General features: G+C 42.8%; 1 protein-coding gene across 4 annotated transcripts in view; it reads right to left on the bottom strand.

The window, feature by feature from the left end:
• The window catches only part of PIGU (phosphatidylinositol glycan anchor biosynthesis class U), a 113,119-nt gene that overhangs the window by 65,439 nt on the left and 23,902 nt on the right, over positions 1-23,778 (bottom strand). For 3 of the 4 annotated variants that reach the window (XM_002710794.5, XM_070051934.1, XM_070051935.1), the window contains exons 3-6: positions 16,268-16,327; positions 14,550-14,612; positions 8,686-8,795; positions 6,457-6,557 (exon numbers count right to left, since the gene is read on the bottom strand). In XM_002710794.5, coding sequence (XP_002710840.1) covers positions 6,457-6,557; positions 8,686-8,795; positions 14,550-14,612; positions 16,268-16,327 — 334 coding nt within the window. Of the gene's footprint in view, positions 1-6,456; positions 6,558-8,685; positions 8,796-14,549; positions 14,613-16,267; positions 16,328-18,934; positions 19,191-23,778 lie in introns of those variants that run through there. The other variant, XM_070051936.1, reaches the window with a different exon arrangement.

Below are 23,778 nucleotides of genomic sequence, written 5' to 3'. Positions count from 1 at the left end.
GTTCCTTATGCCAGGCTGCAGCGTATATCCTTTATTTTATTTAATTTTCATCCCTTATTTTAATAGGCACCTTGATAAATGATAGCCTGTTCAAGTCCGTCTCTAGAAACAGGAACCAAAGCAGGGAGTACTCAAAGACAGCAAAGTGTCTGCACTATTTCGGAGTTGTTTCTGACAAAATGACCACAACCTTTAGAGCAAGATAATTCAGGTTATGCAACAGCTAATCTTTTTAAGTAACCTGACAATAAATAAATTAAAGGGGCTATAGAAATACTAGTCTTAACTACTTCAAGAGAAACAATGCCACAATGACCTAAGTGATTCTCACATGCCATCCTAGGAAAGCTAAGTGCACTGTAAGTGAAAGGTTCTATAGGGGCCGGTGCTGTGGCACAGTGGGTTAACACCCTGGCCTGAAGCGTCGGCATCCCACATGGGCACCAGTTTTAGACAGGGCTGCTCCACTTCCGATCCAGCTCTCTGCTGTGGCCTGGGAAAGCAGTAGAAGAGGGCCCAAGTCCTTGGGTCCCTGCACCCGTGTGGGAAACCCAGAGGAAGCTCCTGGCTCCTGGAGTCAGATCAGTACAGCTCCAGCCGTTGCAGCCAATTGGGGAGTGAACCAGCAGATGGACTACCTCTCTCTGCCTTTCCTCTCTCTGTGTAACTCTGACTTTCAAATAAATAAATCAATAAATCTTAAAAAAAAAAAAAAAATAAGGGTTCTACAGACAACTTCTGACTCAATTTCCTCAGCATGCAAACTACTGAGCAAGACGGTACAGATATAAAGATCCTTATAAGCTTTTTATGGAAGTATAAGCTTAGCAAAGAAATCCTAAAGATACATACCTAGTACCATAATAATTATATTTCTAGGACTTTATTGTAAGAAAATAACTGGATATGGGTATGAAAATTACTATACATTAGAAAGTTAATGATGGGGGCCGGCACTGTGGCATAGTAGGTAAAGCCACTGCCTGCAGTGCCTGCATCCCATATGGGTGTTGGTTCAAGTCCCAGCTGCTCCACTTCCGATCCAGCTCTCTGCTATGGCCTGGGAGGACAGTGGAAGATGGCCCAAGTCCTTGGGCCCCTGCACTTGTGTGGGAGACCCGGAAGAAGCACCTAGCTCCTGGCTTCGGATCAGCTCAGCTCTGGCCATTACAGCCAATTGGGGAGTGAACCAGCAGATGGAAGACCTCTCTCTGCCTCTCCTCTCTATGTGTAACTCTGACCTTCAAATAAATGAACAAATATAAAAATAAAAAGAAAGTTAATTATGGTATTACTTTAGTAGCTGAAAACTAGAAAATCACCTAAACATTTAGTGGTGTAAGTTTGTTAAATAATTTCTACACTTCCATTTATATGATGGAATAGTACACAGTCCTTAAAAATTACAGCTAGGGGCCGATGTTATGGTACAGCAGGCTAAGCTGCTGCCTGCAACACCAGCATCCCATATCACAGCACCAGTTCAAGGCTCAACTGTTCCACTTCTGCTTTAGCTTCCTGCTAGCGAGACTGGGAAAGCAGTGCAGACAGTCAAAGCAAAGGCTGGGCTCCTGCCAACAACGTGGGAGATCAGATGGAGTTCCAGGCTCCTCACTTCAGCTTGGCCCACTTACGGCTTTTGCAGCTATTTGGGGAGTGAACCAGTGGATGAAAGACCACTCCCTCTCTGTCACTCTGCCTTTCAAATAAATAAAATAAATCCTTAAAAAAAGTAACAGACTAGATGTTTATTGATGTGTGGCAGATTATATTCCTGGACCCAATTCTTCATCCCTCCCTACATCTAGACCCTTCAGCATGTAAATCTGCAGTGCCGTTCTATTTCAGATAAGATAAAATCTCTACCTCTGGACTTGCCAGGTGGAGTGTGTGTTTTGAACAGCAGAGAAACAGGGCAGGAGAAAGACAGAGAAAGAGACAGACATGGCCCTTTCATTTGTTCAGTTCCCAAACACTTGCAACAGCCTCCAGGAGTCAGGGGCCAGGAATTCAACGCAGGTCTCTCTCATGTGGGTGGCAGGGACCCAACTACTTGAGCCATCATCACCTGCTGTCTCCAGGTATACATTAACAAGAAACTGAAATCAGGAGCGGAGCCAGGACTCTAATTTAGGCACTCTCATATGGGATGGGGGCGAATCAAGCAGCATCTTAACTGCTATGCCAAAACTCACTCCTGTGTTGGGTTTTGATTAATCAGATGCTAAAACATGTGACTTAACCAGAAACTTAAAAGTGCCTGTCTGACTGGACTTGTTCACTGCTGTGCCTCTGCCAGCCCTATGAGATGATCAGCCTTAAGTTAGTCCCCTAGTCCAGGAGGATGACAGATATGTGGAACAGAGCCCAGCCTGGATCAGCCAACTCCAACCTGTCACCGATGCATGAATGAGCCCTGATGAAAACAGCCAGCTGACTGGTTTAGAGCAGGCCACCCCTGGCTGATGTACACACAAGCTAAATAAATGCTTGTTGCTTTTTTAAGTCACTGAATTTAGGTGCAGTTTGTTAAAGAACATTTTTGTAGCATTAGCTAATTAATATACTATTTATTTATTTTTATTTATTTTTTTGACAGGCAGAGTTAGAAGTGAGAGACAGAGAGAAAGGTCTTCCTTTTTTTCTGTTGGTTCACCCCACAATGGCCGCTGCGGCCGGCATGCTGCGCCAATCCAAAGCCAGGAGCCAGGTGCTTCTCCTGGTCTCCCATGCGGGTGCAGGGCCCAAGCACTTGGGCCATCCTCCACTGCACTTCCGGGCCACAGCAGAGAGCTGGCCTGGAAGGGGGGCAACCGGGACAGGACCCGGCGCCCCAACTGGGACTAGAACCCGGGGTGCCAGCGCCTCAGGCGGAGGATTAGCATAGTGAGCCGCGGCGTCAGCCTATTAATATAATATTTAAAAATCTGAGGGAAAAATCTAAAAACACAAGGGGTCTTCAAAAGTTTATGAAAAACATATATAATGAAAAAACTATGTATGGATTTCAAAAGAATTTTCACACCATAATTTTTTTTAAAGTAGCAAGGTTTAATGGGGTAGAGCATCTGTCAGAATGCATGGCACCTTTCCAGACAGATCTGAGAGTGCACCCATTCCAATGGGGGTAAAGCAAGGCTACCAATTTAATGAAGAGAATACATCTGATAGGACAGGCAGGCATCTCAGCACAAAACTGAGAGCTGAGAACCTAAACTTTTAAAATTTTTAAAAGTTTATTTATTATTTGAAAGGCAAAGAGACAAGAAGAAAGACACAGAGATCCTCCATCAGCTAGTTTATTTTCCAAATGTTCACAATAGCCAGGGCTGGGCCAGGCCAAAGCCAGGAGCCTAGACCTAAATCTGGGTCTCCCACATGGGTGGCAGGGGCCCAAGTAGTTGGGCCATCTTCTGCTTCCCAGGGCATCAGCAAGGAGTTGGACTGAAAGCAGAGCAGCCAGCACTCAAACTAGCACTCTGATGTTGGACATAGTGTCACAGAGAGTGGCCTAACCTACTGCATAATGCTGGCTCCTAGACTTCTCTCTTAGCTTCATTTTCCACGCATGTTTTAAAGTACTCCCATATATGTGACAGATAGCATGTGTTTATTATCTCTCCTCCAAAAATCTCATTAAACAAACAGTAAGGGAGTTAACACTAGTATTAAACCAGAAAGAACCGAAGGCCATAGCAAAATTATTTTAACACAACAATGGAAAACATAAGTAAAAGAGGGATAAATAACTTAGCAATGTGGAAGAAATTAGTGCTCAGTGGCCAACCAAGTGGAATACAAATAAAACTCAGGCCAACTCATCCCTAAGAACATTTGAGAAATCCAACCCCTGGACATCAGGCATTATGGAAGGTGAGGGTACGGTTCAGAGATGGAAATCAAGCTAAATGTTTGTGTACAGACCAGTAAGAATCATAGACCTCATTCCAACTAGGTGCAGTCAGACGACGACTCACGTATAACCCAACCCTCTAACATTCCATTCCAACTGCAGAAGACCACAGTTCTGGAGAACATGAACTGAAAAGAGGACAGAGTCTAGGAGATACTAAAGCACAGTGAAGGGCTGGAGAGAAACATGGGCTAAAAGTAATGAAATTACGTGAAAGTCCACAGGTTGAAATCAGCCACCTTCCCAGTTCCTGTTCTCAAAGTCTAATAACCACTGGCATGTACTTTCCACCCCACCTCAGCCCCGCGTCTCTGCTGCTAGACAGGAAACTGGAAGGCTCTTCTCTGGAGGAACCAAATAATTTCAGAGGAAAAAAAAACGATTGACAAAACATTTAAGGATGCTTCCAATTAAAAAAAGCCAGCCCACTGCCTGATCTCCCTACAGTGAGAATGACCTAGCAACAAGCCCTGCTGTTAAAAGGTTAACATGTGAGCACCTCACCCTCAAATTAAAAACAGCCATCATCACACATAACAGGAAGTCCTTCTATATAAACGACAGAACCCAAAACAAAGGGGGTTGGGGGAAAAGGATCAGGAAGAAAAATTGTTTGGAACAGATGGAAACTGAAAAAATATATACTCAGAAACATAAGAGGGTATTATAACAAAATAAAAATAGGATGCTTCAAAGAAACAAAGATCAAGTAAGAATTTTAAATATTACAAATAAACTTAAAAATCTGGTAGGAGAGTTGGAAGATAAAAACAAGGTAATATCCCAGCAAAAGACTAGGTAAAACTGACAGGGAAAAAAATCAGCAGAAAATAAAATATGGATATTTGATCATTCAAGAAAGTCCAACATCCAACAGACATACAAACAAGACAGAGAAAACATAAAGGAGAGAACCTGAAAAACAGAACAGGAATACCTTCGAGAACTAAAAAAAAAAAGACACACCATCATGAGCCAGCACTGTTGCATAGCAGCTAAAGCTGCCGCCTGCAGTGCCGGCATCCCATATGGGCATTGGTTCAAGTTCCAGCTGCTCCACTTCTGATCCAGCTCCCTGCTATGGCCTGGGAAAGCAATAGAAGATGGCCTAACTCTTTGGGCCCCTGCACCTGCGTGGGAGACCTGGAAGAGGCTCCTGCTCCTGGCTTCAAATTGGCGCAGCTCCAGCTGTTGCGGCCATCTGGGGAGTGAACCAGTGGATGGAAGACCGCTCTCTCTCTCTGCCTTTCCTTCTCTCTCTGTGTAACTCAACTTTCAAATAAAATGAGCAAATCTTTAAAAAAAAAAAAAAAACCTACTAGAGACAGTAATTCTGCACAAAAGAGCAGAAAAATCAATAAATGACAGAAGTAATCCATCCAGGAAAGAAGGGACACAACAAAGGAGAATTACAAAAAACAATCCAGTATGACAGCTTTGCACTAGGCCCAGAGAACAATGAGGACAGTAAATGATATGTGAGGGAGGTCTCTAGAAAAATAATGAAATCAACACAGACTATATTTGATGTATTTACACATTAAAAGTTTTTTTCAGGCCAGTGCCGCAGCTCACTAGGCTAATCCTCCACCTGCAGCGCCGGCACCCCGGGTTCTAGTTCTGGTTGGGGCGCCAGATTCTGTCCTGGTTGCTCCTCTTCCAGTCCAGCTCTCTGCTGTGGCCCGGGAAGGCAGTGGAGGATGACCCAAGTGCTTGGGCCCTGCACCCGCATGGGAGACCAGGAGGAAGCACCTGGCTCCTGGCTTCGGATCGGCGCAGCACGCCGGCCGTATCAGCTATTTGGGAGGTGAACCAATGGAGGGAAGACCTTTCTCTCTGTCTCTATGTCTATCTCTGCCTGTCAAAAAAAAAAAAAAAGTTTTTTTTAAGATACTTGACAGATCTAGGAATAACTCGGGGGAAAAAAGAGCAAGAACAAAACAATAACCCACAAATAAACAATAAATCCCAGAAAAAAAGATCATATAAGAAATAAAAAGTAATCATAGTATCTTGCCTACCAGTCAATAATACATACAGTATCATAAAATACAGATTTTTGAATACTGACTGATATGTAACTACAACAAGAAAGGAAGGTAAGGAGGAAGTGGGGATATTGGTATAAAAGAGCTAAATATTTAATGCCCATAATGGGAATGCAATAAGTAATGTCTACAAATCACAATTCATGAAATAACAATATAAAGACTAAATTAGAAATACAGACACAGATATTAGCAAAAGTCAGAAGGTAGCTGTTTTGATGAAGTTAACCAAAGGCGGGAAGAGAGAAGCAGAAGATTGCTATTCTCATTATAAGCCTTCTAGAACCATTTTTAAAAACTATGTTAAACTATGTTAAAACTACTTAAGTGGTAGATGGTCAGGACATCTTAATTTGTTTTCTTCTTGTTTATCTAAATTTTTATTGTATTTACTACTTGGATAATTTTTAAAAATATTTTTAGGTGTTGCATCAAAAAAAAAAAAAAGGCTACAACATCAGGGACTGAGCTTCATCCTCTCCTTTAGAGCCTTACCTTTTATTGTTGTCAAAATGAAGAGAGCAATGAGGGTGTTGTTGATGGCACAGGTAGACTTGGCAACGCAAGACAAGACCGTGTAGGGATTTAAGAGATAGCTGGGGAAGAACACACATATTTAGCATTAGTAATCCTGGTCAACGGACCAGGGAGTCTCGCCACTACAGCCAGGAAGTTCAAGAGGTTTACTAAAAACATACTCAAAACAAGACAACTCCTTAGAAATCTCCCAAATCAAAGAGAATGGAGTGGGGACTGGGTTCAATGAGTAAACGGTATTGAACAGTGTCTATTCTGTGTCAAGCGGTATATGAAAAACAATACGTAAACATCAGAGAGATTCTGTAAAGCGGCAATAATATCATTCCAGTTTTGCAGATGAGGAAACTAAGACTTGGTGGTTAAGTTGCTAGCCAGAGGACTCACAAGACAGTAAACTGACTCAAAATCAGCTCTGGCTATACTGCCAATGTTTTTTCTACTGCTTCAGATTTCAAAAATAGCAAAAATCTGCCAATTCCCACAGCTGTCTCGGAAAGCTGTTTTTCCTCAGTCAAGAGTTCGGGCTCTGAAAAGAGCCACCTATAAAAGCATATTGGATTTAGCTCTTTTGAGAGGCAAGCAGAATCCACTGAGCCACACCCCAAGGACTGAGTAAGTATTTTACTGAATTCAACAAGCCAGCTGCCATAGAACTTCACAGGACATGTTGACCTTCCACTGGGAGTAAAGCCAAACCCTTGGTCTTCTCCTGAGGTAGCAAAGAATAGACTGAGAAAATGAATTTGATATACTTGTGGGTAGTGAAATCTTATATAGTCATAATGGATTATTATTTGTATTTATTTCGATACTGCTTCCACAAAGGATTTGAGGAAGGGAACAGATTTTAAAAATAGCAAAGTAAAAATAATCAAGAGCAGGGAAAATAAAAATAAAAGGAGAAAGTAAAGGCAAGGAAAGAAGACCAAACGGATCTTCTACAGCACTGCAATAATCAGTTTCAAATCTGCTTCTGAGTTTCCCGGCAGACAAAGTGAAAAGGGAGACCAGTTACATAATTCTGATTATCAAATGGGAAGAGACATACCAGTGTCTCAGAGAAAGATCAGAATTATTATTCACAAATAAATAACTTAAATCTAATACCTCCCAGGACTGTAAGATTAGCAGTTCTAAAGCCAAAGGCCTATAATTGTTTTGTTTTTTTTTTCAACAATTACAGATATGCTTGTTGCACAACCTTTTAAGAAATGGCTGTTACTATTACAAAACTACCCCCCAGGAAACATAAAAGTCCATAATTAATTCATAATATTGCTAAACCTCGACTCTTATTAAGGTAGCTTCCACCAGTATTTCTGAAATACAAAGATGCAAACTGATATCTCAAAATTGGTGGGGAAAAAAAGCCACTTATAAATAATGGTGATATTTAAGAAGCAGCTGCACTGACATTCATGTGAAAAAAATAAACAGGAAAGTCACACACAAGGCAGAGGGTTGAAAAAAAAACTCTCCTCATAGAGCCCCCTCTAATTCTGAAGTTTGAAGGGCATGTTTTTCCATGAGGAAACTTGTCTGTCTTGCTCACTTGGTATCCCTAGAAACTAACACATTTTAATATTCAGTGACTATCAGTTGACGGAACAATTACTCACATTTGCCTATCTCAGGAACAGAAACAGGAAAAACCTGAAAGAATTAAACTTATTGACAGCACTGGGTACTCCTAAAGAATTCTTTCATAATGCCTCAGTAAGTTCCACTCCTCCACACTGGCCACCCAGCTAAGGATGGGTCTGTTTGCCACTTCTGTTTTCTGAACTACAAATGGAGGACTAAACTGTATGCCAATCATACAAGCTCCACGTAACAGCCACATAAAGAGTAGAATTTTATTCAATCTATATATTACAATGGAAGAACTTTTTTTTTAAGAAACACTGGTTACAAAGAGGCTGGAGCCTAAGTCAGCACTGAGTCAAAAAGCATTTGTGAAGGGTTTGATTGTGCATGTCCCTGTGTGAGTCTTTGTCCCAACACAGACAGGATGGCTCTGTCTCTTTCGCTGGCTAGAACCCCAGTTGTGCAACTGAACTACAGCAAATACTTGATGACTAAGACTGCAAATCTCCAAAAATACAACAAACAACATGGGAAAGTCTCATCAGATTTTCCTCGCATTCATTGGCACTGAGCCCAGATATGCCAGGAAATACTTACAACAGGGCCACTTTCAGAGGGATATAACGCATTTCCATAGGGGTCCGGATGAGTTCAGCCACATCTGGGGCATACTGGTCCAGTTCTAGGAGGAGTTTCTGCTTTTTAAACTGGAAAAAAAAGTGACAAAACGTAAAACTTACTTCCCATTTCCTTTAGGATGCTGACAAGTCCCTGTGGGGGCCCACACAGCCCTGCCTAATCTGACTGTACCCCATTCCAAGCCTGTCTCACTCTTGCTCCCTCCACCTCCCACTTTCTAGGTTCCAGCGCCGTGAACATGCCAGCACACACTCCTGCTCGCAGGCCTTTGCACCCAACCTGGAATAATCTCTTTCCCTGATTAACTCTCACAGTCTTTTTTTTTTTTTTTTTTTAATTTATTTGAAAGGCAGAGTTACAGAGAGACAGAGGTAGAGAGAGAGAGAGAGGTCTTCCATCTACTGGTTCACTCCTCAAATGGCCACAACAGCCAGAACTGAGCTGATCTGAAGCCAGGAGCCAGGATCCTCCTCCGAGCCTCCCACATGGGTACAAGGGCCCAAGCACTTGGGCCATCTTCTGCTACACTGGCAGGGAGCAGGATTGGAAGTCAAGCAGCTGGGACTCGAACCGGCAACCATATAGGGTGCCAGCACTGCAGGTTGCGGCTTTACCTGCTATATCACAGCACCGGCCCCTCACACATTGTTTAGATCTCAATTAATCATCACTTTCTCAGGAAGGCACATTTTTCCTTATTCTCTGATTATACATTCTTCCATAGTACTGTTCACAGTTACAACTTTTCTATTTATTTGTGTAACTAATGCCTGCTTCCCTCACTAGACTACAAGTTCCATGAGGGCAGGGAATATTTTCAAGCAAGGTGAATAATCATAAATGTCACACTATCTTGGGTGTTCTCCCTTCTCTTGTTTGAAGCCATGTTTTCCTTCCACAGAGGAAGGTGTAGAATGGCCATAGTGAAGAGAATGAGAGCTGAGGTGGCTGGACAGCTGGATGGTAGAGGGAGTGGGGTGGGGGGCAGGGCAGGGGCGGAGGTTAGCTCTCGCCTTCCCCTGGTATGCCCCTACAAGTTCATCAGTATGCTCCTGAACGAAGAAAAGGCAGGCAACCTTACAGCAAGCATGTATCAGAAGTCAGATGGAAAAAGCATCAGAACCCAAAATGGGTAGCCCTGCTGGTTCAAAGATCAAAGAATCTTAGTATAAAATCAACCCTGCAGGGGCCAGTGCTGTGGCGCAGTGGGGTTAAGCCACCGTCTGCAATGCCGGCATCCCATAGAGGCACCAGTTTAATCCCAGCTGCTCTGTTTCTGATCCAGCTCCCTGCTAAAGTGCCTGGGAAAGCAGCAGAAGATGGTCCAAGTCCTTGAGCCCCTTCTCTCCAGTGGGAGACCTGCAGGAAGGTCCTGGCTCCTGGCTTTGGTGCAGCCCAGCCCTGGCCACTGCACCCATCTAGGGAGCAAATAAACGATGGAGGATTTCTGTCTCTCCTTTCTCTCTGATATTTTTCAAATAAATAAATAAATCTTTTAAAAAAATCACCCCAGCAGCCTACTAGAAAACAGAATATTTCTGAGGAGCCAAAATAGTTAAACACTTGAGGCCAGTGCTATGGTGTAGTGGGTAAAGCCTCCACCCCATATGGGAGCTGGCTGGAGTTCCGGCTGCTCCACTTCCAATCCAGCTCTCTGCTATGGCCTGGGAAAGCAGTAGATGACCCAAGTCCTTGGGCCCCTGCACCTACATGGGAGATCTGGAAGAAGTTCCTGGCTTTGGATCAGGCCAGTTCTGGCTACTGTGGCCATCTGGGGAGTGAACCAGTGGATGAAAGTCTCTCTGCCTCTGCCTCTCTGTAACTCTGCCTTTCAAATAAATAAATAAATCTTTTAAAAAATAGTTAAGCATTTAAGTATCTGTGTATGATTAAAGGTTTAATGATGAAAGGTCACAACAGAACATATGTTGCATTGTGCTATTTACATAAAGTTAAAAGTGAAATAGTACTGTATTTAGAGCTGTTTACAAATGTAGTAAAAGGGTCATGTGTGTGGGAATGATAACCACTAAATTCAGAACAGTGATTACTGGAGGGAGGGAGGATAAGAAGATAAAAGATTAACAGAGGCAACTGCATGTGTAATTGTTTTCAAGCTGAAAATAGGTTCACAAGTTTGTATTAATTTTCATTTTTGCGTGTCTTGGGTATTTGAGAAAAAAATTTTTTAGAAGAGCATCTTCCATTTTAAAAGAAAATCAAGAAGTCACCATAGGAATACAGGTAACCCCAGATTTCTTGTCTACACAAGAAATTTAGTACAGACTTAGAAAACCTGAAATAAAACTTAAAACCTCCCTTTGGTTATTAGTCCACTCTTCACACAGTTGGCAGATTCCAAATTAAGTGGTGGGGATCATCATCAGTAAGACCGATGGTGCCACTCACAGCTGGGGCTGTTTAATTAAAAGGACAAAATATAACTAAGGTGCTTTTATCAGAGAGAAGGGAGCTTACTGAGCAATCAAAGCACTTAGTGAGGACAGCTGCAGCGATGGCAGGAGGAAGGAAGGAGGTCCCATGAGCTTAGAGATCTGAGTTCTGCAGAAAAAAGGAGGCCTCCTGGAGGGGGTGAGATCCACAAAGAAGGCTGTTAGAAGGAAACAGGGAGCCCATCCAGGGGCAGCCAGAGAGACAGGTGGGAACGCAAATCCCGTTCTCTGGGCTGGAAGGAAGCCAGCAGGGCTGCGCTGAGTGATGGCTGCAAGTGCCAGGGATGTGTAGACACTGGCAAAGGTGACACTGTGCCAGCAATGGGAGAAAAGATCGTCCTTGTAATCACAATCTTCTCAGATGGTTTAAAACAGAAAGAGAGTGTACAGGAGGGAAAGGCAGTCAGGCTAGCAGTCCCCACATTCTCTCCTACCTCTCAGTACGGCTGGCCTTAGAGGCCCAGCATCAGCAACCCTAAGCATAAGCAAAATCCCTTTAGACAACCTCCATTGCTTCTAGCTAGAGACAGGTAAATGATTAAAATTCTAGGGAAATAAAAATTTCAATTATAAACACAGGCACACCAAGAAAACATTAGAAGGACAGCAATCAATGAGGTTAAAAAAATATAGTTTAAGGGGCCAACGCTGTGGCGCACTGGGTTAATCCTCTGCCTCTGGCGCCGGCATCCCATATGGGCGCCAGTTCTAGTCCTGGCTGCTGCTCTTCCAGTCCAACCCTCTGCTGTGGCCTGGGATAGCAGTACAGGATGGCCCAGGTGCTTGGGCCCTTGCACCTGCGTGGGAGACCAGTGAGAAGCACCTGGCTCCTGGCTTCGGATCAGCGCATCTCTGGCCGTTACTGCCATTTGGGGATTGAACCAATGGAGGAAGACCTTTCTCTCCGTCTCTCTGTCTATAACTGTCAAATAAATAAATAAAATCTTTTAAAAAAGAATATAGTTTAAAATCTAAACATAAATATATTTTTAAGTATTCAGCAATCTTGACAATAATAAAATTTAAGGCAATCACAGGAGAGGTTAAAAGTGACCTGAAGGGTGGTCACCTGGATGTGTTACCTCTGTGATATTAGCTTGTACATAGATGGTATGCTTTTCCACATGCATATTTCAACAAAAATTTTTAGCTAAAAAAATCTGCAGAGTTGAGTCTTCCTTTTACCTACTCCCCTAAATGCCATCTCCTTGTTCCTTGGAAGATTTATTTTTGCAAATCTGAGATGTACAAATGGGTATAGACACAGCTTCAATCATTAGAAAAAGTCTTGGCCGGCGCCGCGGCTCACTAGGCTAATCCTCCGCCTAGCGGCGCCGGCACACCGGGTTCTAGTCCCGGTCGGGGCGCCGGATTCTGTCCCGGTTGCCTCTCTTCCAGGCCAGCTCTCTGCTGTGTGGGAGTGCAGTGGAGGATGGCCCAGGTGCTTGGGCCCTGCACCCCATGGGAGAACAGGAAAAGCACCTGGCTCCTGCCATTGGAGGGTGAACCAACGGCAAAAGAAGACCTTTCTCTCTGTCTCTCTCTCTCTCACTGTCCACTCTGCCTGTCAAAAAACAACAACAACAACAACAACAAAAAAAGAAAAAGTCTTGCAAAATCATTTGGTAGTAAGCTGCAAATATCATGACACTTCATCCCTTATACTGTAGCATTTGCAACTTCAAATAAAGACTGGTTTGGGGGCCAGCATTGTGGCACAGCACGTTAAGCCACTGCTTGTGACACCAGCATCCTATATGAGTACCAGCTCAAGTCCTAGCTTCTCCACTTATGATCAGCTCCCTGCTAATGTGCCCGAGAAAGCAACAGAGGATGGCACAGGTGCTTGGGCCCCTACCACTCACATGGAAGTACCAGATGAAGTTCCAGACTCCTGGCTTCAGCCTGGCTCAGCCCTGGCTGTTGCAGCCATTTGGGGAGTAAACCAGCAGATAGAAAATCTTTCTGTCTCTGCCAAACACTGCCTTTCAAATAAATAAATTGAATCTTTTTTTATGAGATGTATTTATTTATTTCAAGGATTTTACAGACCCATTCGAGCCCTTAGTCTAGATATTTTAAAAATCTGAGATCTAAAATACTAGACTTTGTCAGCTTTATTTGTTACTGATGACCAGTGCACAGAAAGCCATTCTGCTGATTCTGGTTCTGTAACTTGGTAACAGAAGTAAAAATGAACCACAGACAGATACCACTAGTAAGATGCAGCTTTATCTTAAACTAGTCCAAAAACTCAATGGTTCCCAGACAACCAAGGAGGACTGGAGCTTTGCCTTTTTTTTTTTTTTTTTTTTTTTGGTAACTACATGGCTAGCACATGTGATTATTCTGTTAACTAAGAACCCAAGAAAAGGAGATCAGCTCTACTATGCAATTCCCTTGGCTTAAGACTAAAGTTTGTATCAATACTTTCAACAGGGATTTAATATACGTTAAATTTTCCAATTCTGGGGGCCTGTATTGTGCCATAATGGGTTAAGCTGCTGCCTACAATGCTGGCACTCCATAGTGGGCCCCTGCATCCATATAGGAGACACAGATGAAGTTCCTGGCTCTTGGCTCCTGTCTTCTGCCTGGCCCAGCTCCTGCCATTGTGGTCATTTGGGGCGTGAATCAGTGGATGGAAGATCTATGTGTAAGTCTGCCTTTCAAATAAATCTTAAAAGAAGCAGGAGCCAGTGCTGTGGCACAGTAGGCTAAGCCTCCGCCTGCAGTGCCAGCATCCCATACAGGTGTCAGTTTGTGTCCAGCTGCTCCTCTTTTGATCCAGCTCTCTGCTTAACGGCCTGGAAAAGCAGTGGAAGATAGTCCAAGTGCTCGGGCCTCTGCACCTGTGTGGGAGACCTGGAAGAAGCTCCTGGGTCCTGGCTTTGGATCAGCCCAGTTCTGGTTGTTGCAGCAATTTGGGGAGTAAACCAGCAGATGGAAGACCTTTCTCTCTGTATCTCCTCCTCTCTGTAACTCTACCTCTCAAATAAATAAACAAACAAACTTAAAAAAAGCATCATTTAAAATTTTTTCCAATTCTGATTACTCTGCAGGAAATAGAACACTGGAAACGCAATTTTATCTCAGATAAGCCTAACACAGTGATTAAAAGGTGTATTCATTTTCCTGTGAAAAGAAAAACTTGTGAAAAGGGAAATTTGTAAGGGTCCTCATATAACCAACATTCGATTCTGTCCCAGAAAGTGTGAACATCCTTGGGTGTGTGGACATAAATATTTATTAAGAAGACACACTGATTAAACTGTCCATCCACATCTATTAACAAAGCTGTCTTGTAGATTTGGGTTTGTCTTTCCAGAGCTGGCTGAACAGGCCAGAAGCTTCACTCCTACCACTTACCACAACTTTATTGAAGTCCTGGATTGCAAAATACAAGGCAATAGCAGTGAGTGCATCAGTTATCTGTCAAGAAAAAGGGAATACAAAACAGAATCCAATTAGTGCAGAAGTAACAGAATACTATCGGGGCCTGGAGTTTCAGGATGGTGAGGGACTACCGAGCACCTAACTCTTCCGGTCAGGCTTGAATATATGTCAAATGCGTTGCACACAGTAAATACTTAGCTAGACAAGTGTTTTAAATTGCTATGCTTTCAAACCATAGCCCTGTCATCTCAATTTTGAATGTTCCAATTGCTGAACTCATAAAATCCTCTAGGCCTCCGTCCTCAGAAAACGACTTACAGAACCTCTAGGCAGAATGCTTAGGAAATGCAGGATGCCTTTCACACTGGCATCACAAATTAAAGTCAATCATAAAATCTGGGAGTTAAAAAATTCAAGACTACAAATACAATCCAAAAATCAAATTCTAAAAAGAATAAAGAATTAGAACTGTTCAGATGTCAGAGATTATACTTCACACTTCCATAATACAGCCACAATTCCATGAATTCAAATGTAAGTTTTTATGGAGGATGTTTTGTGTAGCAGTTAAGACATAGGCTGGGACACCTGCATCCCATATTGGAGTGCCTGGATTTATGTCTGGCTCCACTCCTGATTCTAGCTTCTTGTTAATGTGCACCACAGGGGCAGCTTTCATCTGGCTCAAGTGGCTGGATCTCTGCCACACACATGGGAGATCCAGACTGAGTTCCCAGCTCTTGGTTTATGCCTGGCCCAGCTATAAATATTGTGCACATTTAGGGAGTGAACCAGAGGGCAGGCTATTCATTCTCTCTTTCTGTGTATATGTCTGTCTGCATTTAAAAAAATTAAGATTTTATATGTGTGTGTGTGTGTGTGTGTGTATGTATATATAGAGAGACAGACAGACAGACAGACCGGCACTGTGGAGTAGCAGGTAAAGCTGCCACATTCCATGTGGGCACCAATTGGACCCAGCTGTTCTATTGTAGATCCAGCTCATTACTAATGCGCCTGGGGAAAGCAGAGGAGGACGTGAGGAGGATGTCCCAAGTCCTTGAGCCCCTGCACCTATAAAGGAAAACCAGAAGCAGCTTCTGGCTCCTGGCTTCTCACCAGCCCAGCTCCAGCCATGGCAGCCATTTGAAGAGTAAACCAGCAAATGGAAGATTTCTGTCTCTCCCTCTCTCTCTTTCAAATAAATAAATAAAAATTTTTAAAAAGATATATATACCTGTGTGTTTTTGTTTTCTGAAAAACTTTTATTTTTTAATTAATTTATTTGAAAGGCAGAGAAACAGAGACAGAGAGAGAGAGAGAGAAAGAGAAGGGAAGAGATATTCTATCTGCTGGTTCATTCCCCAAATGGCCACAATAGCCAGGGCTGGGCCAGGTCAAAGCCAGGAGACAAGAACTTCTTCCAGGTCCTCCACGTGGGTGCAGGGGTCCAAGTACTTGGACCATCTGCTGCTGCTCTCCCAGGCACATTAGCAAGGAAATGGATTTTAAGTGGAGCAGATCAGACTTAAATAGGGGCCTATATGGGATGCCAGTGCTGCAGGCAGAGGCTTAACCCTCTACACCACAACGCCAGCCCCCTGAAAAAGTTCCAAGACAGTTTTCTTAAAAATAAGAAAATTTGAAGTGAGAAATAAATACATAACAATTTTATGTGGGAGGTTACTTACCATGAATACCAATTCAGCATAATCAATTAGGAAATGAAAGAGGTATATTATTAACGGAGTCTGCAAGAGAAAAACATATTAAAAAGTTAAGTTAACCCTTAGTATACCGTATTATCAGTTTCCAGAGTGGGGGTAAGGGAAAACACTTCTGTCAGCAAAAATCTTTCTTTCCTAGAATACTGATCTATGTTAGTTGACCAGTATACAAATGAAGGAGAAAAATTTAGTATCACTGGGTCATTTTTGTGCCTCTAGGACTACTGAATGAAGGGAATAAACAAAATCTGACATATGATGAACATCCGTTTAGGTGCTGTTAACACACTAAAGGTAGGAGGTGAATTTTAGTTCTAGATATGTGTAAGAGCTAAGGCAAGTGGGGGAGGGGGCCAGCACTGTGGAGCAGCGGGTTAAAGCCCAGGCCTGCAGCGCCAGTATCCTATATGGACACTGGTTTGAGTCCTAGCTGCTCCATTTCTGAGCCAGCTCCCTGCTAATGCACCTCAAAGGCAGCAGAGGATGGCCCAAGTCCTTGGGCCCCTGAACCTAGGTGGGAGACCCAAAAGCAGCTCCTGGCTCCTGGCTTTGGATCAGCTCAGTTAAAGCATTGTGGCCATTTGGGGAATGAACCAGCGATGGAAGACCTCTCTACCTCTACCTTTCTAAAATTCTTTCAAACAAACAAAATAAATCATAAAAAAAAAAAAAAAAGTTATTTAAAACGTATGGGGGCCGGTGCCTGTGGCACTGGCATCCCATATAGGCACCGGTTCTAGTCCCAGCTGTTCCTCTTCCAATGCAACTTTCTGCTATGGCCTAGAAAAGCAGCAGAAGATGGCGCAAACGCTTAGGCCTCTGCAACCATGTGGGAGACTTGGCAGAAGCTCCTGACTCCTGGCCTCAGATCAGCCCAGCTCCAGCTGTTGCCGCCATGTAGGAAGTGAACCAACAGATGGAAGACCTTTCTCTCTGTCTCTCCATCTATCTTTAACGCTACCTCACAAATAACAATTCTTTAAAAAAATAAATCTTTACAAATTATTTCTTTAAAAAAAAAGAGCCGGGGAACTCCTTAATAGACCAAGATTTCTAATAAAATGAACTGGGAAATGTTTTCTTCTGATCCCTGTGAGTTTGTATAAAATTAATGCTATTTCCTCTTCAAAGATTTGGGACAAATTCACTCCCTGGGAAGTCATCTCAGCCTGAGTTTTCTTTGAAAGATGCTTCATTACAGATTCAATTTCTCTCACAGACAAAACACTATTCAAATTTGCTATATTTTCCCTGTTGGTTTAGATTTTTTCCAGGAATTTGTCCATCACAACTAAAATGTCAATCTTAATGACACAAAGTAATTCACAATTCTTTATTATTTAAAGAAATCAATTTTCTTGAGTTTGACTTTAGCTCCATCACACATGCTTTGATATGCTATTTTTCAATATCATTCAGTGGAAAATATATTCTAGCTTCCATGACATTTCTTCTTTAACTGTGACTACTTTACAATACACAATGTTTAATTTCCAAATATTTGGAAGTTCTTTTTTGTGTTCTTAAGATATGTTTCTAGCTGAACTCCTCTGTGGTCACAGAAAATATAATTCAATTATTTGAAAGGTGTAGGGGAGGAGGTGTTGTGGCACCACAGGTTAAACTGCTACTTGGGACGCCTACTTCTCATACTGAAGTGCCAGTTCAAGTCCCTCCCACTCTGCACTTTCAATCCAGCTTCCACTAATGTGCTAGGAAGGCAGCAGATGGTGGTCCACATATGTGGCTCCCTGCCATCCACATGGGAGACCCAGATGGAGTTCCTGGCTTCTAGCTTGGGCCTAAACTAGCCCTGGCTGTTACTTACCTAGGAAGTGAACTAGTAGATGGAATCTCTCTCTCTCGTGCTCTGCCTTTTAATTGGATAAACATTTAAAAATAAACATCTTAAAATAAATAAAACGTGCTGGCCCATCATATGGTCAACATGGTTAACTGTTCCACTTAAAAAGAATGCACATGTACATGTTAACATTTATAGGCGCAGCATTCTATATATGACACTCAGGCTATATCTGCTAATGATTTGTTCAAATTTTTTATATCCTTGTTGCTGTTTTTGGTCTGTTTGTTCCATCATTGGCTAAGAGAGATATGCTTGAAATCTCCCATTATGATCCCAAATTTGTCTATTTCTTCTTTTAATTATATAATTTTTGCTTTATATATTTTGAAGCTATATAGATAAATACAGTTCTAAAGAAAATCTTCTGAGGGGTCTTTTTTAAAAAATAAATTATTATTTGAAAGGCAGAGTAACAGGAAGAGAGGGAGAGACAGAAAGAGAGACATCTTCAATCTGCTGATTTACTCCCCAAAAGACCACAACAGCCAGGTCTGGGTAATGCCAAAGACAGGAGCAGGAACTCTATCTGGGTCTCCTAGCTGGGTGGAAGGGGCCCAAGACCTTGAGCCATCTTCTTTGCCTTCCCAGGGGTATTAGCAGGGAGCAGGATCACAAGGGGAGCAGCCAGCACTCAAACCAGCACTCATGGGATGCAGCAGCACAGAGACTTAACCTGCTGTGCCTCAATGCCAGCCCCCTCAACATACATTTTAAATCCACAGGACATTATGATTATAGTTTACACAGTCTATATACATATGTACCTTTTTTTCACTGTTATTTATTCCTTCTTATATTCCATGATACTGTTGAAGGTCATAATCCTTCTGCCTTTTTCTCTTTTCTATAATGCAGGTCTTCTGGCAACAAATTCTATCAATTTTTACTTGCTTGGAAATGTCTTTATTTTGCCTTCATTTCTGAAAGACATTTCTTCCTAGTATAGAATTCCATGTTGGCAGCCGTTTTCTTTCAGTACTATATGGATACCTTTCTACTGTCTTCTGGATTCCATCATCTCTGTTAAGAAATCAGTTTCCATTTTACTGTTCTTTAATAACCTTTGTTTTTTGGTTTCAGCAGTTTTATTACAGTCTACGTTTTTCTTTGAATGTATCCTGTTTGGCTTTATAGAGCCTCTTGAGTCAAAAAACTTTAATAAATTCTGAAAATATTTTTAGTATTTCTTCAAATATCACCGCTACCTTATCATCCCTTCTCCCATTCTGTAACTCCACTAGTAGATATAAGGTACTTTAAAAAGCTTGTGGGAAAATGAAATGAAAAGATAAGTTTAGGAGTGAGTGTTTAGCCTAGCAGTTAAGACATCCCATATGGAAATACCTGGGTTCAATATTCAGCTTCGGCTCCTGCCTCCAGCTTCCTGTTAATGTAGACCCTGGGAGGCAGAGGTGATGGTTCAAGTAATTAGGTTCCTGCCACCCACTTTGGAGACCTGGTTTGAGTTCTTGGTTCCTGACTTCTGCCCGATTCCGTTCCAGCAGTTGTGAACATTTGAGGAATGAACCAGTCGATGAAACAGCACACGCACATGCATTCTCTCTCTCTCCTCCCCACTCCCCAAAATAAGTAAATATAGTCTTTACAGCTTATTTTGGTGCAAAAATTTTTTAAATCCATCAATAGTTTTTCATAATACACATTTTGTTTGAACTTTTTGAAGATCTCTCATGTTAGATCTTTCTATTGTGCCTCACAGATCTATGGGTTCTCTTCATGTTTTCTATTCTCTCTCCAAATTTCAGTCTAGGTATTTTTTTACAGACCTTATCTTCCAGGTAATTAATTTCCTCTTCAGCTCTATGTAATCTGCTGAAAAATTTATCTATTATATTTTTATTATGTTTTCCATTCTAGAGTATTCATGATTCATTTTCATATATTCTATTCTATGGCAAAATTCTCTTACCATCTATTTTAATCATTGATGACACTTATCTTGTCCAAATATGACTAATTCCAATATCTCAGTAACTTGTAAATCTCTTTTTATTACCTATTTTTAAATCTTACTGTACTTGGTCATTTTTGATTAAACAATAGAAAAATTACAGCACTCTGGATGAGGCTATTTTCTTCCAGAAAAGATTTCTTTAAACGTTTGATAAGGAACTAGAATCCATCACTTTAATCTAATTAGGGAGTGAGCTAAATGGAAGGCGGGTTCAGCCTTCATGCGACCGGTCTAAATCTGACCTACCTTCATTCCTCGAGCGAGCGCCGTCCTTCAGAAGCCCCACCAGAATGCCATGTCCTTTAACCAGAGCTTTGTTACTTTGGTTGGGCTCAAGTTTTTACTTGCCCAGTAACCTAAGACTACCAAAACAGCTCTGTTTACCTCCTTGGCCTCTGAACAGCCAGCTTCTGCTCTGCTTCCTGGCCTCTCAGCTTGTGTCACTTACAGACTGATAAATGCTTCAGGAGAATGCAGTTTGGATTGCTGCACTCACTGTTTGCAGTTTCCTCAATGGAACACAAGCCCTCCAAGTCCTGGCTACCTTGGTCCTTTGCAATACACTCAAACAGATGATTTTTCTGTTCATTCTGCTTTTCTAGTTGTTTTTGGCAGGAGGCTTGGTCTGCTACTACAGGCCATTAATCAATCCACCAGAACCAAAAAGGAAGCACATGACTTGGTTTTAGTGAGTCCATGCTGATGACTGAGAAGAATTTCTCCCCAAATTCCAACTACATGCAAAAATGTGTCCTATGATACTGTAATGGTCATTGACAGCCTTTTTAGTGAGGACAAGTTAGCATGGTAGAAAGAACAAAGGCTTTGAAATCAGACTTGAGTTTATTTACTTAATATAAAAATTATTTATTTGAAAGGCAGAGTGACAAAGTGAAGAGGGAGGGAGGAAGGATAGAGGGAGAGAGAAAGAGATCAATCTTCCAACCACTGGTTCACTCCTGAAATGCCCGCATCAGCTAGGTCTGGGCCAGGCTGAAGCCAGCAGCCACAACTCTATCCAGGTCTCCCACATCAGTGGTAGGGGCCCAAGTACTTGGACTACCTTCTGCTACATTCCAAGCACATTAGCATGAAGCTGTATCAGAAGTAGAGTAGCTGGGACTCCATCTGCCACACCAATATGGGATTTAAGCATACCAAGCAGAGGCTTAATCCACTGCAGCACAATACCAGCCCTCCAACTTGGGTTTAAACCCAGGTTTTGGGGCCGGCACCATGGCTCACTAGGTTAATCCTCCGCCTGCGGCGCCAGCAATCCATATGGGCACCGGGTTCTGGTCCCGGTTGCTCCTCTTCCAGTCCAGCTCTCTGCTGTGGCCCGGGAAGGCAGTGGAGGATGGCCCAAGTGCTTGGGCCCCTGCACCCACATGGGAGACCAGGAGGAGGCACCTGGCTCCTGGCTTCAGAATGGCGTTGTGCGCCAGCCGTGGTGGCCATTTGGGGGGTGAACCAATGGAAGGAAGACTTTTCTCTCTGTCTCCCTCTCGAACTTTGCCTGTCAAATAAAAATAAAGTAAAATAAAATAAACCCAGGTTCCACTTGTATGGCTTTGAACAAGTTGTTTTCCCCTCCGAAGGTTAGTTTTCTCAGCTATAAAATGGATTAGTAACTTATTTCACAGGGTTCTTTGAAGGATAAATGAGGTAATAAGTACACACACTTAGCAGAAAGCCTAGTATATATTATACTTCAAATATGCTAATTCTGAGATTAACTTTTTTTAAAAAATATTTATTTATTTGAAAGTCAGAGTTACACAGAGAGAGAAGAAGAGGCAGAGAGAGAGCGAGAGAGGTTCTTCCATCTGATGGTTCACTCCCCAATTGGCCACAATGGCTGCGGCTGTGCCGATCCAAAGCCTGGATCTAAGAACTTCTTCCGTGTCTCTCACATGGGTTCAGGGACCCAAGGACTTAGGCCATCTTCTTTTTTCTTTTTTTTTTTTTTTTAAGATTTATTTATTTATTTGAAAGAGAGAGGACAGAGAGAGAGAGAGAGAGAGAGAGAGAGAGTCTTCCATCCAATGGTTCACTCTCCAATTGGCTGCAACAGGGCAGAGCTGTGCTGATCCGAGCCAGGAGCTTCCTCCAGGTCTCCCGTGCGGGTGTAGGGGTCCAAGGACTTGGGCCATCTTCTACTGATTTCCCAGGCCATAGCAGAGAGCTGGATCAGAAGTGGAGCTGCCAGGTCTGGAACCTGCGCCCATATGGGATGCCAGCGCTTCAGGCCAGGGCATTAACCCGCTGCGCCACAGCATTAGGCCATCTTCTACTGCTTTCCCAGGCCACAGCAGAGAGCTGGATTGGAAGTGGAGCAACCAGGTCTCGAACTGGTGCCCCTATGGGATGCCAGCACATCAGGTGCCAGCTTAACCTGCTACGCCGCAGCACAGGCCCCTGAGATTAACTTTTTATCTCTCATTGAAAACAGAGGCATTAACTTTGCGTTTCAAAGTTCTAAAAAGATTACAGCTACCTATTAATGGATTCTGGTTTCCACTTACTCTTTTTTTTTTTTTTGAGGTTTTTATTTAATGAATAAAAATGTTATATGTACAGCTTTTCAGAATATACTGCTTCTTCCCCCTATTCCTGCCCTCCCACCACTACTCCCATCCCACCTCCTACTCCCTCTCCCATTCCATTTTTCATTAAAATTTGTTTTTAATTCACCTTATATACAGAAGACCAACTCTTTACTAAGTAGAGATTTTCACTGTTTGCACCCACATAGACAAAGTATAAAGTACTGTGTGAAAACAGGTTTTACCATTAATTCTCATAGTATACCTCATTAAGGACTGAGGTCCAATATAGGGAGAAAGTGCACAGTGACTCCTGTTGTTGATTTAACAATTAACACTATTTTTTAAAAAAAGATTTATTTATTATTTACTTGAAAGTCAGAGTTACACAGAAAGAAGGAGAGGCAGAGAGAAAGAGGTCTTCCATCCACTGGTTCACTCCCCAGATGGCTGCAACAGCTGGAGTTGCGCCAATCTGAAGCCAGGAGATTCCTCTGGGTATCCTATGTGGGTGCATGGGCCCAAGGACTTGGGCCATCTTGCACTGCTTTCCCAGGCCACAGCAGAGAGCTTGATTTGAAGTGGAGCAGCCAGGACTTCAACTGGCGCCCATATGGGATGCCTGTACTGCAGTACAGCTCCACCTGCTATGCCACAGTGCTGGCCCCAGCACTAATTTTTTTTTTTTTTTTTTTATTGACAGGCAGAGTGGACAGTGAGAGAGACAGAGAGAAAGGTCTTCCTTTTTTCTGTTGGTTCACCCTCCAATGGCCGCTACAGCCGGCGGGCTGCGGCCGGCGCACCACACTGATCCAAAGCCAGGAGCCAGGTGCTTCTCCTGGTCTCCCATGCGGGTGCAGGGCCCAAGCACTTGGGCCATCCTCCACTGCACTCCTGGGCCTCAGCAGAGAGCTGGACTGGAAAAGGAGCAACCGGGACAGAATCTGGTGCCCCGACCAGGACTAGAACCCGGTGTGCCTGCGCCGCAGGCGGAGGATTAGCCTATTGAGCTGCAGCGCCAGCCCCAGCATTCTTATTTTTGATGTCAGTGACCACCCGAGGCTCTTGATATGAGCTGCCAAGGCTA

The sequence above is a fragment of the Oryctolagus cuniculus genome, chromosome 11, assembly GCF_964237555.1.
Source record: "Oryctolagus cuniculus chromosome 11, mOryCun1.1, whole genome shotgun sequence".
Taxonomy (NCBI): Eukaryota; Metazoa; Chordata; class Mammalia; order Lagomorpha; family Leporidae; genus Oryctolagus; species Oryctolagus cuniculus.
Note: the sequence above shows the minus strand (reverse complement) of the source record. Positions and strands in the feature narration are given on the sequence as shown.